Raw genomic sequence first — 17,020 nt, forward strand, 5'->3', positions numbered from 1 at the left:
AAATATAATTGATTTTTATTTCACAATTTTATATACATTTTTTCCCTTCAGTGCGCCAGCTCACTTTTCTCACATTGTCGGCATTGTTGACATTATTTACACGCTTACACTTTATAGTTGAGACTCAATTGTTTACACGTACACTGAAAAAAAGACCAACTTCTAAAATCAAGAACATTCATCTTAAATATTTTGTTCTTAAAATAAGGTTATTTTAAGACTAAACTACTAAAACAAAGATTATAAAAATAAAAATCTTAAACTGTTAGGAAAGTATAAATAGGTACTACTTCGTATCAAACAAATGATGGCACCATGGCGCTCTGGTTAGAGAGCCGCTTCAGTCGTGAAGCTGTAGGCGGCGGTTCGAATCCCACTCAAAACCAAATAATTTTTATTTATTTTATTTTTTAATTTTAAGAACATTTATTCTTAAAATAAGAACTTGGTCTTATTTAAAATGTTTTTAAAATCAAGATGTGTTCTCTTAATTTAAGAATTTTATGTTCTCGACTCATTTTTTAGACCAAAAATCTTTGTTCTGAGACCAAAATCTTGATTCTAGAACATTTTTCTTATCAGTGTAGGCAAGCGCGGATTCGCGTCCCACTCTTTCTAAGGAAAAACACAGTATAAGAACATTAAACATTTAATTTATCAAGTCAGAATATTATTTATATATACACGTATTTATATCACAATAAAACAACATAACAACATTAGTATATAAATAACTTTGTCTTATTTCAATTGATTAAAGAATTTAATGTTCTCGGCGCATTTTTTAGACCAAATTTTTTAGTTTTTATATTGTTTGTTTTTATCAGTGTAGATGTACTTGCTTTATTTTCGGAAATTACAATAGGAATCGAACTAAAAAGCTCCTTGCTTGCTTCCTTGCTTTCTTCCTTCCTTCCTTCCTCCGGCTACAATGGGCTACATAATGACGATACCCATCTGAAGTCATAAGTGAGCCCCTGAGCCCTGAGCGTGCCCTGCGATTCTCCACCTCTCTTCGAACCTCTCTCTTTCCTGCTCCTTAGCTTTATTGATGCTGGTGTTTTTGATGTTGTTGTTGTTGTTGTGGTTGTTGTTATTGTTGCTGTTGGTGTTGAAGCTAAAGTTGTTTGCCTGTGTTTTTTTTTTGCATCTTTTCTTATTTTTTTTGTTTCTTTTGGATTGTGTTGGCGGTGTTGGCGGTGGTGGCTCGTTCGCATCTTTGTGGTGCCCAGTGACCGCTTCAGTGGTAACAGCTGCGCATGATTATTGCACTAACAACAACAACAACCAAAGAACCACAAGAGATACAGCAAAAATAATACCCACATACACACGTATCAGTTTGGTTAGTTGGATCAATTTCGCTTCTCTCTCTCTCTCTCTCTGTCTCATGATCTCTTTCTCTTGAGCAAGTTCATTTCCCCCCGCTATAGACTGAACGATGACCGTAGTCTATAGTCTTGATTTTCATTTTATGTCGGACCTTTTTAATTCGATGCAATCAAGCCTGTATGGAAATTGCTTTGAAATTGGTAATGGAATTTGAAATATATTCGCATTTGGTCGATTCAACTGCTGCTGCACCCTTTGCCTTGCAATTAACTGAAACGCAGCTGAGGCCAACACCGAGCCTGATTTACAAAGACAGACTGAGCTAAGAGACCAAGAGGGACCAACAGACCAAGAGACCAAGAGACCAAGAGACCAAGAGGGACCGAGGAAATCACGGGGACAGAGTTACAGACTACTTTGAGTTGAGTACCAGGAACTGTTGATACCAGGGACTCTGCTTTCGGTTACGGTGCGGTTTCGGTTTCAGCCTCTGACTACTTTGTTCCTCATCTGGTCTGCTTTGGTATGGTTTGAGTCTAACTCTGAATCTGTGATTCGCTTTTGTTGTACTTGTTCCTATTATCAAAGACATTGATTAGCCAAAAAGCCCTTGCTCTCTTTTTCTTTCTCTCTCTCTCTCTCTCTCTCTCTCTATTTCTCTGTTTCTCACTCTGTAATTATGAATAACTTTTGTCAGCATTTTATACAACACATTTGTGTTATGATGCACTTTAGTCTGAATACACTTGTCGATTGTTTCTCTATCAGCAATTTAAATTTTTATTCAGATTTTTCCAATTTTAACATACCTTGATGATGAGGGCCAACAAGCATTATCTTTTATTTTTAATGATAATTAAGTAAGTTCAAAGTGGTTCAAGAATTTACAAGTTAAAATATTAACTAAAATATAACATTTAAGAAAAAAAACTAAAACTTAACAAAACATACAACAAATAATTTAAATGTAGAGTAATTTAGAAGCCAAATAACGTTTTAAAAGACATTGCCTGTTTATAAGTCACTGCAGAAGACAGTCGGATTGAAAAAAACGAAACAAACGAAAGGTATAGTCTTTACCAAAAAATTTGCATTGTAAGACTTTAGCTAATTTACGTTTACGTGATAAGGGGGTGTAAGTGGGACGGGCAAAATATAATGATTGCAGCTGATGAGGCCGTTGTAGTCGTTTGATAATTTTTTTTTAATTTAAAAATACTTATAAAAAATACGCGTCGAATGATACCTTGATCATTCCATTCCGACAACAAGATAAAAAGAGAAGTACATTTTTCATGCCCTTTCCAAAATAAAAGAAAAAGTTTGTTTGTTTGCTTGTCTGTTTATATCAAAGCGTTGGAAAAGCTTGACTTGATGATGAGGAATTATTCGTTATCGTAAATTTAGAAATTTTTGTTCTACGACTATCTGAAAAAAGATCGCCAATGAAGCGGAAATATGCTAAACTCGCTTAAATTGATTTATAAACTTTTTTTTGAAAATAATTAGTTTAAATTTTACAGATAAACTAAAGTTTTTTAGCTTACATTTTTGACAGTAAAACAAAAATGGCTCTAACGATTCTATACATTAAAGTCCCGAATCTTTATGTCGTACATTTAATATCGGTCGGCACAAAATTGCATATCAGAACCGGATTTGATTTTTTTATTTGTTAGATTCAATTAAATTTAAATATAATATAACCTTTATTAATCTAAAAACATACTTTAATGTCAAACTATATAAACCAAGTTAAATGCATATTTTATCAGTTTGATTAAGATATCTCAAAAAACAAAAAACTTTTTCATACTAAGACTTCATTTTAAATGTATCGTTCCTATGTCAGCTATATGATATAGTGATCCGATCCAAAAATAAAAACAAACTTGATCTGCGCCCGGTATTCAGGAACCTACATACCAAGAAGTCTCTAGCTCTTATGATTTCTGAGATCGACGCGTTCAAGCAGACATACAGACAGACGGACAGACAGACAGACAGACAGACAGACATGGCTCAATCGACTCGGCTTTTGAGCCTGATCCAGAATATGTATACTTTTGGGGGTCTGCCACGCCCCCTTCTGCCTGTTACATACATTCTGCCAAACACATTTTTTTGGGCTCAGGGTATAAAAACACTTCAAATTTAAGAAATTCAAATTTAATTTAAGCTTAAATCACATGCGATATAGTTAAGAAAATCGTACTCGAATTTACTGTCATATTTTTAAAGACAACGTATTAAAATTATTGATAATAAACATTTATTTAGTATAAAATAGGAAAACATATTTTGGTTAAGTCCGGTGGCTTAATGGCTAGAGTTGCCGACGTGCTGAGGACAGAACTTTTCCAGTTCGAAGGCCTGGGCTCGAATCCCACTCTGCGCCATTCTAAGGAGAAGAGCCCGGAATAAAATAAAATAAAATTAAAAAAATAAACGAATAAAAATGAAAACTAAATATAAAAGAGTTAAAAAAAAATTTAAAATTAAAAAAAAAAACAATAAAATGAAACAAACAAAAAACACTTAAAAAGCAAACAAAATAAAAAAGCAATAAAAAAAAACAAAGTAAAAAAGCAATTTTTTCGAATTTTTCACAGAATTTGTTTCAATAAGTCATGTTTGTTTTAAATATAAAGTATATTTAATTTAAGCATAAATTTATAATATTTTCATTGAATATTTAAACAATTTTTTTTAAAGCTCTTAAACTTTAAATCTACTAAATCAGTATTTAACGCTAGCTCATAGAGCAAATAAATTAAATCAAAGTGAAAATATTAAAATTTCACAAAATTTTTCAATGAATTAATGAAAAGACTTTTGTCACTAGACTTTTACTTCGTAAAGAGGTTTTTATTTGGAAGTTATAATATATAACTGAAGCAATATATCAATTTAAATTGCAGACGCAGTCCTTGATGTTGGACTAAAATTGGGAACAACAACTGGATCAGGATCACAATCAGTATCCGGGATAGAAGCCGGATTCGGTGGGCAGGGGATACCGTTAGCTGAGAGCAACATATTTTCGCCAGCCTCTGTCTCAAGTTGCTCGACAACAGGTGGCAAGAGTCAGATACAGAACTCAAATCCGAATCCGAATCAGAATATGCACATTATGTCACCGATGGCGACAGTTGGAGATTTGAGTGGAACGACAACGCCAACAACAACGGTATTCAAATGTAATCTCTGTGAATATTTTGTGCAATCAAGAAAGGAAATAGTTCTCCATTTGGAGGCAATGCATCCGACAGCGGAGAGCGAAGACTTCATCAGTATACCAACAAATGCGGCTGCCTTGCAGGCTTTCCAGACAGCTGTTGCCGCTGCCGCTCTTGCGGCCGTGCAGCGTTGCAATGCCACGCCCACAACACCCGAGGAGGAGGATGGGGAACCACAATCACAGCCAGAGAATGCAGAATGCCAATTTGACATCAAGCGTGAGCAGATGGATGAGAATGAAGATCCCATCGAGAATCGAAGCAAAGCTCTGGAACGCAATCGAAGTAATGATGAATCTCAGCCAGAATCATCTGGTGTGTCGTGTCCATTGTGTCTGGAGAGTGGCTATAATGAGAAGTCCTTGCTGGAGGAACATCTAATGAGCGTTCACAGCGTAACACGAGATGGCTTGGCTAGGCTTCTACAGTTGGTTGATCAAAAGGCCTGGCGATCCTCTAAAAAGGAGGATCCCTCCACCATAACAACATCAACAGCAGTAACAACAGCAGTAACAACAGCAGCAACAGCAGCAGCAGCAGCAGCAGCAGCAACAACAACAACAACAGCAGCAGCAGCAACAACAACAACAAGTTCCTCTGGGGGTGGTGGTGGTGGTGTCATGCAGGGAATATCCTGTCAGCTGTGTGAGGCATCCTTTAAGCACGAGGAGCAGCTGCTTCAGCATGCCCAGCAGACACAGCATTATCCAGTGCAGAACAGCGATTACCTTTGTCTAGCCAGTCAGTCAGCCAGTCTAGCCTGCTCAATGACCTTTGCCACATTGCCGGCGATGATATCGCACTTTAAGGATACGCACATGAGTCTCGTGATCTCGGAGCGACATGTCTACAAATACCGCTGCAAGCAATGCTCGCTGGCATTCAAGACGCAGGAGAAGCTCACCACACACATGTTGTACCACAGCATGCGAGACGCCACCAAATGCTCCCTTTGCCAGCGCAATTTCCGTAGCACTCAGGCCCTACAGAAGCACATGGAACAGACACATGCCGCCGAGTGTCAGAATCGAGATGAAAGTCCTCGAGATCGAGAGCGAGAGCGCGATCTATCGCCAAGTTCCAGCTCCAATAATGACAATACAGACAAACTGCAAGCTGACATCTCCATTCCCATTCCCATCCCTACATCCCCATTTGACTTTAGTGCCACGCGACCAAGTGAGCTAGGTAAGTCCACAGAGTTATTCTTGTTGATGATAATGTCATTTTTTAATATGAACCGCTAATAAAAAGGAAAAGTATGGAAAACATTTTCCAATTGTAATGCAAAACCAAATTAAAGGTCAAAAAAATTTAAAATAAACATTCCCGAAGGAAATCGGTTAAGAATTAACAAAGTTATGACAGTTTGATGTTCTGAAATAGTGTCCAAGGGAAGGTATGAAGAAAATAGCCATGGAAAATTTGATAGTGAAGGCAAAAATATTATTGCTTCCAATTTTAATGCGGAATCAAAATATAGATCAGCACAATATAAAATTAACATTCTGAATGGAAATCGATCAAGATTTAACAAAGTTAGGACAGTTTGATGCTCTGAAATAGTATCCAAGTGAAAGTATGGAGAAAATGGACATGGAAAAATTGATAGTGAAGGCAAAAATATTATAGTTTTCAATTTTAATTCAGAACTCAAATATAGCTCAAAGCAATATAAAATTGACATTCCGGGAGGAAATCGGTCAAGATTTGCCAAAGTTATGGACATACCTTTGGAAATAATTGATAGTGAAGGCAAAATTATTATAGTTTCCAATTTTAATGCAGAACTAAAATATAGGGCAAAACAATATAAAATTGACATTCCGGAAGAAAATCGGTTAAGATTTCACAAAGTTATGGCAGTTTGAAGTTCTAAAATAGAGAAAATGGACCGTGCCCGAAAAACTTAAGTATAATTAAATAGAATAAAATAAAATTTTAAATGCAACACTTAAATTATATTATAAGAAATTTTAATTAATTACTGAAAAGATAATAGAAATGTTCGTCGAATTTTAACTGTTTTCAATGTCTTACAGTTGTCAAAATGAACGAGACTGTAAAGCGTTGCTCCCAACGATCGCGATCCCCCTTTCCACCAGAAAAGTCCTCCAAGTCGGAGTCGCAAGATATCTCTGCATTACTATCGCCGAATCCGCTTGAGGCGCCACCAACAGAGCAGCAGCAACATTTTGCCGCACTGACAGCAGCATTGCTGAAGCAGCAACAGCAGCAACAACAGCAACAGCAGCAACAACACCAGCAGCAACAGGATGCTGTTGGGTTTGAGGCAGATGGACAGTTGGCTCTGTCTCCTGGAGAATTGGCACTGCAGCTGGGAAAGAGTCAACAACATCAGCTGGGTCCTTTTGCAGGCATGAATCCGCAATCGTTGCAGGGTCTGCAGAGCCTACAAAACTTGCAACAGATGCAACAGCAATTAAGCGCCGCCGCAGCAACATCGGGAATGCCCATTAATCCGGTGGATATGCTCAATCTAATGCAATTCCATCATCTGATGTCACTAAATTTTATGAATTTGGCGCCTCCTTTGATATTCGGAGCTAATGCAACTGGGGGCTGCTCGGCAGGAGCAGATGGAAGTGTTCAGAACAATGGCATTGGCACATCTCTCAGCTCGACTGGCAACTCCTCCGCCTGCCTGGTGGATTCTGGAGCCACTGGAACTGGCACAGGCACAGGAACAGGAACTGGCGATGGGCCCAACATGAGTATCCTTTCACAGTCAAATACAGTCACAGTCAGTAATAATAATCAGGTAAGTCCGACATCCATCCCAACTTTTTTTCTTATTTCTATTTCCATTCCTATTCCCATTAACATTTCCAGCAACAACTTAGCAACAATCAGAAAAGGGCCCGCACCCGCATCACAGACGATCAGCTCAAGATTCTTCGAGCACATTTCGATATCAACAACTCTCCAAGCGAAGAAAGTATTATGGAAATGTCGCAAAAAGCAAATCTTCCAATGAAGGTACGTCTACAAAACATTCCCAATATACAGTATCGCAATTAATTGTTTTGAGAACAAAGGAGAAATAATTAATTATATTATTATCAAGGCTGCAAACCACACAAATTTTGTTAAGGGTTCGGTTTGACGGTTCAAACCACAGAGCAAGATTTATGTTTGGTTCGCGAAACGGTTTATGTACTACCTGAACCCAAGCTTTGGGTTCGAACCTCGGTTCAATTATATGCAACAAAAATATTTTTATTTTCTTGACTTTTTAAACCAGTTAAATTTTGAATTAAAAAAAGTAATTTTCACTGCGGACGGCAGTTCGCGTTAGTGACGAAAGCATCACGAAGGGTGCAAAAGGCGACTAACAATATATACAGCTAAGTTGGAAAATTGGCTACGACTGTCCGATCAGATCGAGTTTTCTACCGATTGAAAGGTTTAGTCCTAACTTATAAAGTGGCATACTAAAAATTTTTATAACCAACCTGGGTCATGAGATACGGGGGTGTAAGTGGGAGGGAAAAAATTTAAATGATTGCAGCTAATGGGGCTGTTGGGGCCTTTTGGTAAAATTTTGTATTTTTTAAAAATTCTACTTCATTGATTGATTCTTCAATTGATACCTCAATCACTCAAATCCGATAACTGGTTCAAAAGATAAATAAATTTGAAAATTTTAGTGGACTTCTCAAAATGAAATGAAAAGTTAGTTTCTTTGTTTGTCAGTTTGTCTGTTTGTATCACAGCGCTACAGAAGCTTAAATGTAATGATGGGGATTTATTCCTTTTCGAAAATCTAGAAATGTTTGTTCTACGACTTTTTGAAAAAACCGCTAGTTTAGCGGGAAAACGCTAAATCCCGGTAAAATTGATCCCTCAACAGTTTCCAAACCATAGAAGCTACATATATGTTCTATATACCATTGGAAAGATGTGTTTGGGGGCTTTTTAATAAAAAAAAAGCGAAAATTGGCATTCGGGACTGCGCAAAAAGTAATTTTTATGTACAAAGAAGCTCACCCTTTTTACTCACAGTGCACAATGCCATTTTTTGGTATTTTTTTTATTAATTTATATTTTTATTTAAAATTTTTAGATTAAACTGAATTTCGTTCGTCACAAAATTGGATATCAGAAAATTTTGGGGCTAGAAATTGCTGTCGTCACTAGACTTTTACCTTGTGTAGAGGTTTTTTTTGTGGGATTTTTATAACAATTTAAATTTATTAAAAGATTTTATTATATATGACTTATCTTTATCTGAAGTCTCAAATACTTGAGTAATATTAAAAACATTTTTTTTTGCACCGAACCATTTATTATTGGTTCAGGTTCGGGTTCGCTGGGTAAATAATATCACGGGTTCGGTTCATAATCCGGTTCACGCTGCTTTAAGACCCGAAACGAACCGGTTCTGTGAGGCTCAGTTCAGCAGCATTGATTATTTTCACGGTTAGTACAATATTTATATGACAAGGTTGGGGTAAAATTTTGAATTTAACATTAAGTCATACTATATAGTCAATAAAAGGAGTTTTATCAACAAGATACATTTATTTTAGTCAAAAATATTTAAGATATACAGGTGCAAGTATTTAATTATACTCAGAATCGATAAATAGACGGGTTACGAAGTGATACCTTATTATCAGCATATCTAAATGTTTCCAATTTTGCTTTAGGTGGCGTCCCTTTTTTATCAAAACTTTATTCAAAGGTTACGGTCTAAGAAAATGTACTAATTAGAAAAAATAACATGGATACACAATTTAGTAAAAATCTTTTTACAGGCTTAACAGTTAGTTATTCATTTCGATTAGAGTATTAGGCACCAACTGATAAACAAATTTGTATATTTAACAATATGAGATTTAAATTATAATGCTAGGAGTGATAGACCTATCTTTATGCATAAAACTCTTTGTCTTGACTCACTGACTGATCATCACACAGACCAAACCATAAGTCCTAGGAGGCTGAAATTAATTATACAAATTATTGAAGATAAAATTTTAATTTTAAATTAATTTATTTTCGAGATACTATTGTCAAACGAATAATTTTGTGGTTTTTTTTAGGTTGTCAAGCATTGGTTTCGCAATACACTGTTTAAGGAACGTCAACGGAATAAGGATTCGCCATACAACTTTAATAATCCGCCTTCAACGACACTTAACTTGGAGGAGTACGAGCGCACTGGTCAAGCCAGAGTTACTTCTTTAAGCGATACTACACCCACCACCCAAACAACAACAACAACTGGAACAGGAACAGGAACGGAATCTGGAACGGGAACGGGATCTACACATGATCGGAATCATACAGCTGTGGACACTTTGACAACGACATCCACATCGATATCAGCTGGATCTGGATCTGAATCTGTATCGCGTTTAGCATTAACAAATTCCACTAGCAGCATATCCGACTATTTCCGAACACAATCGAATATGATATGCACAAAGTCTGAGCAGGAGGATTTGGTAGGGTTGCCATTACCACTGGAGGTTCAAATAAAGACGGAGCCACAAGACGAAAATGTTGGCTCTACGGAGTTTGTGTTTCATAAGAAGGAACCTAAGCAACAACAGCAACAACAGCAACAACAACAACAACAGCAACAACAACAACAACAACAGACACAACATTCACTTCAATTTTTAAAGCAAAATCAGGGTATAGGCGATATGGGCTTGGAATCTGGATCATCGCATCAGGATATGGAAACTATGCATGAACAGTCAACAACATTTCATCACTATCACAACCAGCAACAACAGCAACAGCTGCAACAGCAACAACAACAGCATCAAGTTAATTGTTTTGAGACAAAATCGGAAAGTGGTAGCTCCGATGTACTTTCCCGTCCTCAGACTCCGAATAGCATTGCGGCGGGAAATCTTTATAGCAGTATGAACGATTTGCTAAGTCAGCAGCTGGAAAATATGGGCAGCAATATGGGACCGCCAAAGAAATTGCAAATCGCTGGTAAATCATTTGAGAAGCTATCCGGAACGGTATCGGGATTGGTATCGGCATCAGCATCAGCATCGGCATCGGCATCGGCATCGGTATTGGCATGTGCACAGCTTGAAAGCAACTCATCGAATTCATCAAATTCATCGTCATCGACATCGGGAGGAAAACGGGCAAATCGAACACGTTTCACGGATTATCAGATAAAAGTGCTACAGGAGTTTTTCGAAAACAATTCGTACCCAAAAGACAGTGACTTGGAGTATTTGAGCAAACTGTTGTTGCTGTCGCCACGTGTGATTGTTGTTTGGTTCCAGAATGCCCGACAAAAGCAACGCAAAATCTATGAAAATCAGCCAAATAATTCGCTATATGAAAGCGAGGAAACCAAGAAGCAAAACATAAACTACGCCTGTAAAAAGTGTAGCCTGGTCTTTCAGCGTTATTATGAATTGATACGGCATCAGAAGAATCATTGCTTCAAGGAGGAGAATAACAAGAAGTCAGCTAAAGCCCAAATAGCGGCTGCACAAATCGCACAAAATCTTAGTTCAGAGGATTCAAATTCATCCATGGACATACACCATACAGCAGTAGTCGGAGTTGGTGTGGGAGCTGGTGTTGGTGTTGTGCCTCAAAATGTGGCAGCTGCTGTTGCTGTTGCTGCTGCCGCTGCAGCAGCTCATTCCCACTCGCATTCCCACTCGCACTCGCACTCCCACTCGCATTCTCACTTCGTTTCATCGCCCTCGCCGCAGCATTTGTTTAGTAAATCATCGTCCTTAACGGACTTTAGTCCGTCAACAACTCCGACTCCGCCGCAACGGGAGCGCAGCAACAGTCTCGATCAGCAGCGGATGCCAAAGTTTGAGTGTGATAAGTGCGATTTGCAGTTTAATCACTTGGAATTGTTGCGGGAGCATCAATTGATGCATCTCATGAATCCGGCACTCTTTAGTCAGCAGTCGAATCAGTCGTCGGTCGACGCATCCTACGGACCCTTTGGCAGCATTTTGCAAAGTCTGCAACAAGCAGCCCAACAACAACAGCAGCAACAACAGCAGCAAAAACAGCAAGAACAACAGCAACAACATCTGACGGAATCACAAGCACCGCCAGCGAAGAAAAGGAAGTATTCGGAGAGCTCATCTATTGCCGAGGAGGCAGCGTCTATTGGGGAGTTTGAGGCAACAGAAACAGGAGCAACAAATGCAACAGCAACAGCTTCACATGGGAAGAGCTACGAGTTCCTATACCAATACTTTTTGCAACATGAGACAAATACTGAAACGAAGCAACAGTTCATACAACAGCAACAACAACTAGGAACAAGCGATACAAATCTTGAGCTGGAATTTTTAAGCAATTTCTATCAGCAAAGTGAGCTTAAGAAAATCAATAGCTATGATTTTTTACTACAATATTATCGCAAAAATAATGAGGAATCATCCGCGAAACAGGAACAATCATCTTTTAGCTCGAGTAAAAAGCCAACAATTGAGTTCCTTTTGCAATATTATCAATTAAATGAGTCGAAAAAGTTTTTTCAGTTAGTTGCCTCGCCCCAAATAACAGCTGATGGCACAGGATCGATGCCGTCGTCACAGCAGCCGAACGTGACGACGGATGAAATGACAAATGATATCGGCAGGCGAGGGCAATTAAAACAGGATCAACAGGATCAGCAGCAGGATCACAAACTCGAACAGGATATTCTTTATTACAATACAAAGTCACAGATACAGATACAGATACCGATACAGATGAATGGAGGGGAGAGCGATAACGATAAGAGCTCACAAAATGGACTTGGTCCGATTACAACTACAACTACAGTACCTAATGACATCGATGATTCATCATATGAAAAACTAAATAACAATCATATCAATGCTAACTTTAGCCTAACTGAGGGAAAACACTATGATTTGATGAGACAGTCAACAAAAAATGATATCGATAACGATAACGATAACGATAATCAAACAGATCGCACCGATTGCTTAAAACAACTCCGAACCGATAATCCAAATAATGGCAATAAGCACAATGGACTTCAACGGAGTAGCGAAAGGGTTCGAAACTCAAACTCCACTGATACGGATACGAAATCACAGTATTTTCAAAATCTTGAAGACTTCCTCGATGCCACCATGATTGAAAATAATTCGCAAATGCTAACGTTCAATGACACTGACAATGACAATCCCAATCCCAATCCCAGTGTCAGTCCAAAACTGAAAATTATCGAAAATGCAGCCCTCTCATCGGCTGTTAATATCAATGTCAATGTCAATGCGAATGACTCTTTACCTTCCGACTCCTCCTCAGTTCAACTGTGTGCTCCATCCAAGCAAAATAAACGCCTGAGGACTACAATTCTTCCAGAGCAATTGAATTTCCTGTATGAGTGCTATCAAAATGAATCAAATCCCAGTCGAAAAATGCTTGAGGAGATTTCCAAGAAAGTTAATCTTAAGAAACGTGTCGTCCAGGTAAGACTAAGTCATTTTTTCTCTTTGGTATATGAATACTCATATTCCCTGTACCAATTAAAAATGGGTAATTGTATGTAATCTTGTCTAGTCTATATAATTTTTCCCACATCTGCATGAAATGCCAACACGATTTATTGCTGTCCGTTCGTTCATCCGTCCTTTTCTGTCAGTAGGATTGTGTCTACTATTACACCCCTTTTCATATCTTTTTCTTTTTTACGAGTATGTTTTTTATAATATTGTTTATAATTATATATTTCTTATACTTATTTAATTATCATTTCAATTTTATTTTTGCTTGATTTAGTAAAAATTGTATCTGGAATTAAACTTAAGTAAAAGGCAATGACGATAGACGATATACGATAGCACTGTCAGTGCAATCAAGTCAAGTAATTTGTTAAATTAAAACAAAACAACGATTCCCGATTTGGTGATTTGATACAAAGGACTAACAATGTATCGGAATTAAAATGATTAGATAAGGCCTGGTGCACACATCATAGAGAGTGAATGATATACAGGTAATGTTGTAAACACAATTAATAGGTACATTAACAATTATCAACAATTCTGAAATACAAAAATTATTATTATTTTTTTTTTTTTTTTCGGTTAATTAACAAATTGCTATCATATCATTTTTTAATTTTTGAGTTTTGTAAAGATTTATCTGAATGCAATTATATGCGAATTTTATATTTGAACTAGTCTTGATGAAATGAATTAAGTTTTCAAAATCATTTTAATTTCCCCCCTACATTGTCTGAATTAAATAGAATCAATTAATCTGTCCGTTTGCTTGAAAACTGCAATAAAGGGCGTAGGCATTGGGGTGCAGGGGGGAAATATTAACAACATTTTTATTTATTGAAGTACTTGGTAAAAAAAATTATTTTTAATTTGCTACACAGTTGTGTTCCAGAAGTCTTGTTGTTTTTGAAAACAATCGTATGAAATGTTGGTATTCCTAAAATGTCGGAGATTTAATAATATTGTACATATTTTTTTTTGAATTCTTATTCAATTTAAAGATATTTTGATAAATTTAATAAATATTTAATTTTGTCAAGTCTCTCAAATTTTTTTTTGACAATTGAAAGCAACGGTTTCTTTTTTTCAGGAATACCAACAATTGCTTTTCGGTTGATTTATCGCTCTTATAAAATTGTAGAACACACCTGATAGGCGTTTTTATTTTATTTGAAAATCAATTTTATTATTTTCTATAATTTTGGGGCATAGAATATTGATTTTTCTATGCTTTTTTATAGAAAATTTGTAGAACATGCCTGAATGCTCTTTAAAAATTTTGTATGTAGAGTGCGCACATAAAACTACTCTCCAAAAAAGTATTAACTTATATAGTTTTGCAAAAACTTATCGACTACTAATATAATCACGAGGTTGTATTGCTAGTACGAATATTCACGTGCTTCATACAAATCTCTAAAAGAAATCTAAAAGTTTTTATATTCCTTAAGCCAAGCTAAAACCAATTCTAAGAAATTTCATAAAAAAAATTGTGTAGATTTGGTAAAACTTAAAATATTTTGCATTCAATTAAATTATTTTATTTTATTAAGTTGAAATTTGAAATAATTTTATGGCAGTCGACTTCAGGGAGTTCGGAAATACATAATATATATCAAAAATATACAAATTACTGACATTTTGTAAGCTCCGAAATTTTTAAAGGGCTATTCTTAAAATCATTTCTTTAAAAAATCTCTAGAGATTCTTGGTGTGTGGATATACAATGAGAACATTTTTTTTTGGCCCTCCCCCTACGCACAAAGCTGCCTACGCCCTTGACTGCCAATGTATATCATACAAAGATCTTTTCCTTCCTTCTAAGATCTAAGTTTTAATTGAAAATTGTATAGTTTGATCAGAAGTAAAAAGTTACATTTAGATGGGTAAAGACTTAACTAGATTGAATAAATTCCCATTAATGCTTTAACATTTTCTTTCGCATTTTAGGTTTGGTTTCAAAACTCACGGGCCAAAGATAAGAAATCTCGTAATCAGCGCCAATACGCCCACATTTCGGATGACAACAACAGTTTTGATGGATCGAGCGGCAAGGAAGCCGGTAACAGTAACAGTAACTGCAATAGCATAAATATGAAATCCCTTCCACTGATCCAAGAGGCGATGACAGGTTCCGTTTCCGCTTCCGGCTCTTTAATTGAAACGGAAACGGATCAACAGTTGCAGTATTGTCAACTATGCCAGATTCCGCAGGTGAATATGCAGAAGCATGCGTTCAGTGTGGAGCACATTTGCAAGATGAAGGAACTTATTGAGCAAACCAGCGAGTTGTATAACCAGAGCGACAATGACAATGATTCGGACAGGGAGAAGCGATTCTACAGCCTCTCCAAGGCATTGCTCCTACAGCATGTTGTCTCCAACGTCACCAATGCCATTGAGAAGCCATCCAACACTTTTGATCTGCCATCGGAGACAACCTCGACGACTATGGAGACCATGACAGGCACTGTAAGGACCGATGTAAAGGCCACCGATCGCGATCACGATGACGATGACGATGACGATGACGATGACATGAACGAGGTTGGCAATCAAACAAATAATTCAACTGGGAATCGAGACATCATGCAACAGTTATTTAACCGCAATCACATCACCGGTAAGATTTGCGGACCTATTTTGAAAATGCTGTATCTGTATCTGTAATTTTGGTTGTTAAACATAAGATGGACCTGGCATTCGGCATTAGCATTTATTATTATTATTATTATTATATTTTATTTAATTGATTTTAATTGATGTGAATACATAAATAATTTTAAAATTACCACTATAATTTCATTGATTATCGATAAGTTTATACGTATAGTAGATGTCGTAGATCATATGATTATTGTATTATGCTCACATTATTTGAATTTCAAGGATGACATAGAACTAGAACACAAATATAGATTTAATTTTTGAATTTCAATTCGTCAATTGCATATATATATTTATATATACTTATATATATATATATATTTAATATCAGTTCGTTGTAAGCACATATAATATTCGCAAAACGATTGTCAAAGACTAAACAAAATGTTGTTTTAAACAATAAATAATAAATAATTGTATTTATACACTAAATACAAAATACATAATACAAAAGTTAGTAATAGTTCCCATTATGCCTCGCAATTTATTATTATTTAATTTAATTTAAAACATATGCATATGCATATTAAGTAGAATTCCCCTTCAAATAAGAGTGTGTCTTACATAATGCAGAGCAATGGAATTAAAATCTTTTTATTAACACTCAACATTCAAAATGTAATTCAACTCATGGACATTAATTTTTACATACATCAAGGCTGCAAGACGATTAACAATCCGAAAACCTATCCTAAACTCAGCAGAGCGGTTCGATAATGACTATTTTTTATGTTTGCAATCCACAATACTACAAATTAAAGAAAAATTCGTTTAAGACGAAATACAATTGGGTTATTTCTTCAAAACCAAAAAAATAAACAAAAACAGTTTTGATTCGATTTAAACTAAAATAATTTTCAAATTACTCCGATTTTAATTGAATACTCAAACTTTTCAATTTGGTTGATAACAAAATTGATGGAACCGATTCGGGAATAAATCCTTTCTCATCGAGTTTGCAGCCTTGATTTGTAAATATGTATGTATTTATTAAAATCTTTAGACGTGCAACTGCTGAAAACTATATTGAATTATATTTCAATTCCATATGTACATGTATATGTATGTATATAGGAGTTAGTACGATGAATGTACTATTTTTTGATACATTTATAGATTTTATTTCAATAGACATTGCGCTTCATGACTTCATAGCAATCATATCATAGATTATTATATATTTTATGCATACACGTACATCATTACTAAAAAAAAATATATATCATATGATATAAAATGTATGTTATACAAAAACCAGTATGTAATTGATAAAAAGACAATATT

At 36.0% G+C, this 17,020-nt stretch overlaps 1 protein-coding gene across 1 annotated transcript in view; it reads left to right on the plus strand.

Moving 5' to 3' along the window:
* The window catches only part of LOC117784995 (zinc finger protein 2), an 88,122-nt gene extending 72,344 nt beyond the window's left edge, over window positions 1-15,778 (plus strand). Inside the window, exons 5-11 of the mRNA XM_034622904.1 lie at window positions 4,254-5,759; window positions 6,614-6,810; window positions 6,841-7,353; window positions 7,425-7,571; window positions 9,641-11,598; window positions 11,635-13,033; window positions 15,020-15,778. Coding sequence (XP_034478795.1) covers window positions 4,254-5,759; window positions 6,614-6,810; window positions 6,841-7,353; window positions 7,425-7,571; window positions 9,641-11,598; window positions 11,635-13,033; window positions 15,020-15,739 — 6,440 coding nt within the window. The 3' untranslated portion in view covers window positions 15,740-15,778. The remainder of the gene's footprint in view (window positions 1-4,253; window positions 5,760-6,613; window positions 6,811-6,840; window positions 7,354-7,424; window positions 7,572-9,640; window positions 11,599-11,634; window positions 13,034-15,019) is intronic.
* Window positions 15,779-17,020: the final 1,242 nt, after the last annotated feature.

Source organism: Drosophila innubila, chromosome 4 (assembly GCF_004354385.1).
Source record: "Drosophila innubila isolate TH190305 chromosome 4, UK_Dinn_1.0, whole genome shotgun sequence".
Lineage (NCBI taxonomy): Eukaryota > Metazoa > Arthropoda > Insecta > Diptera > Drosophilidae > Drosophila > Drosophila innubila.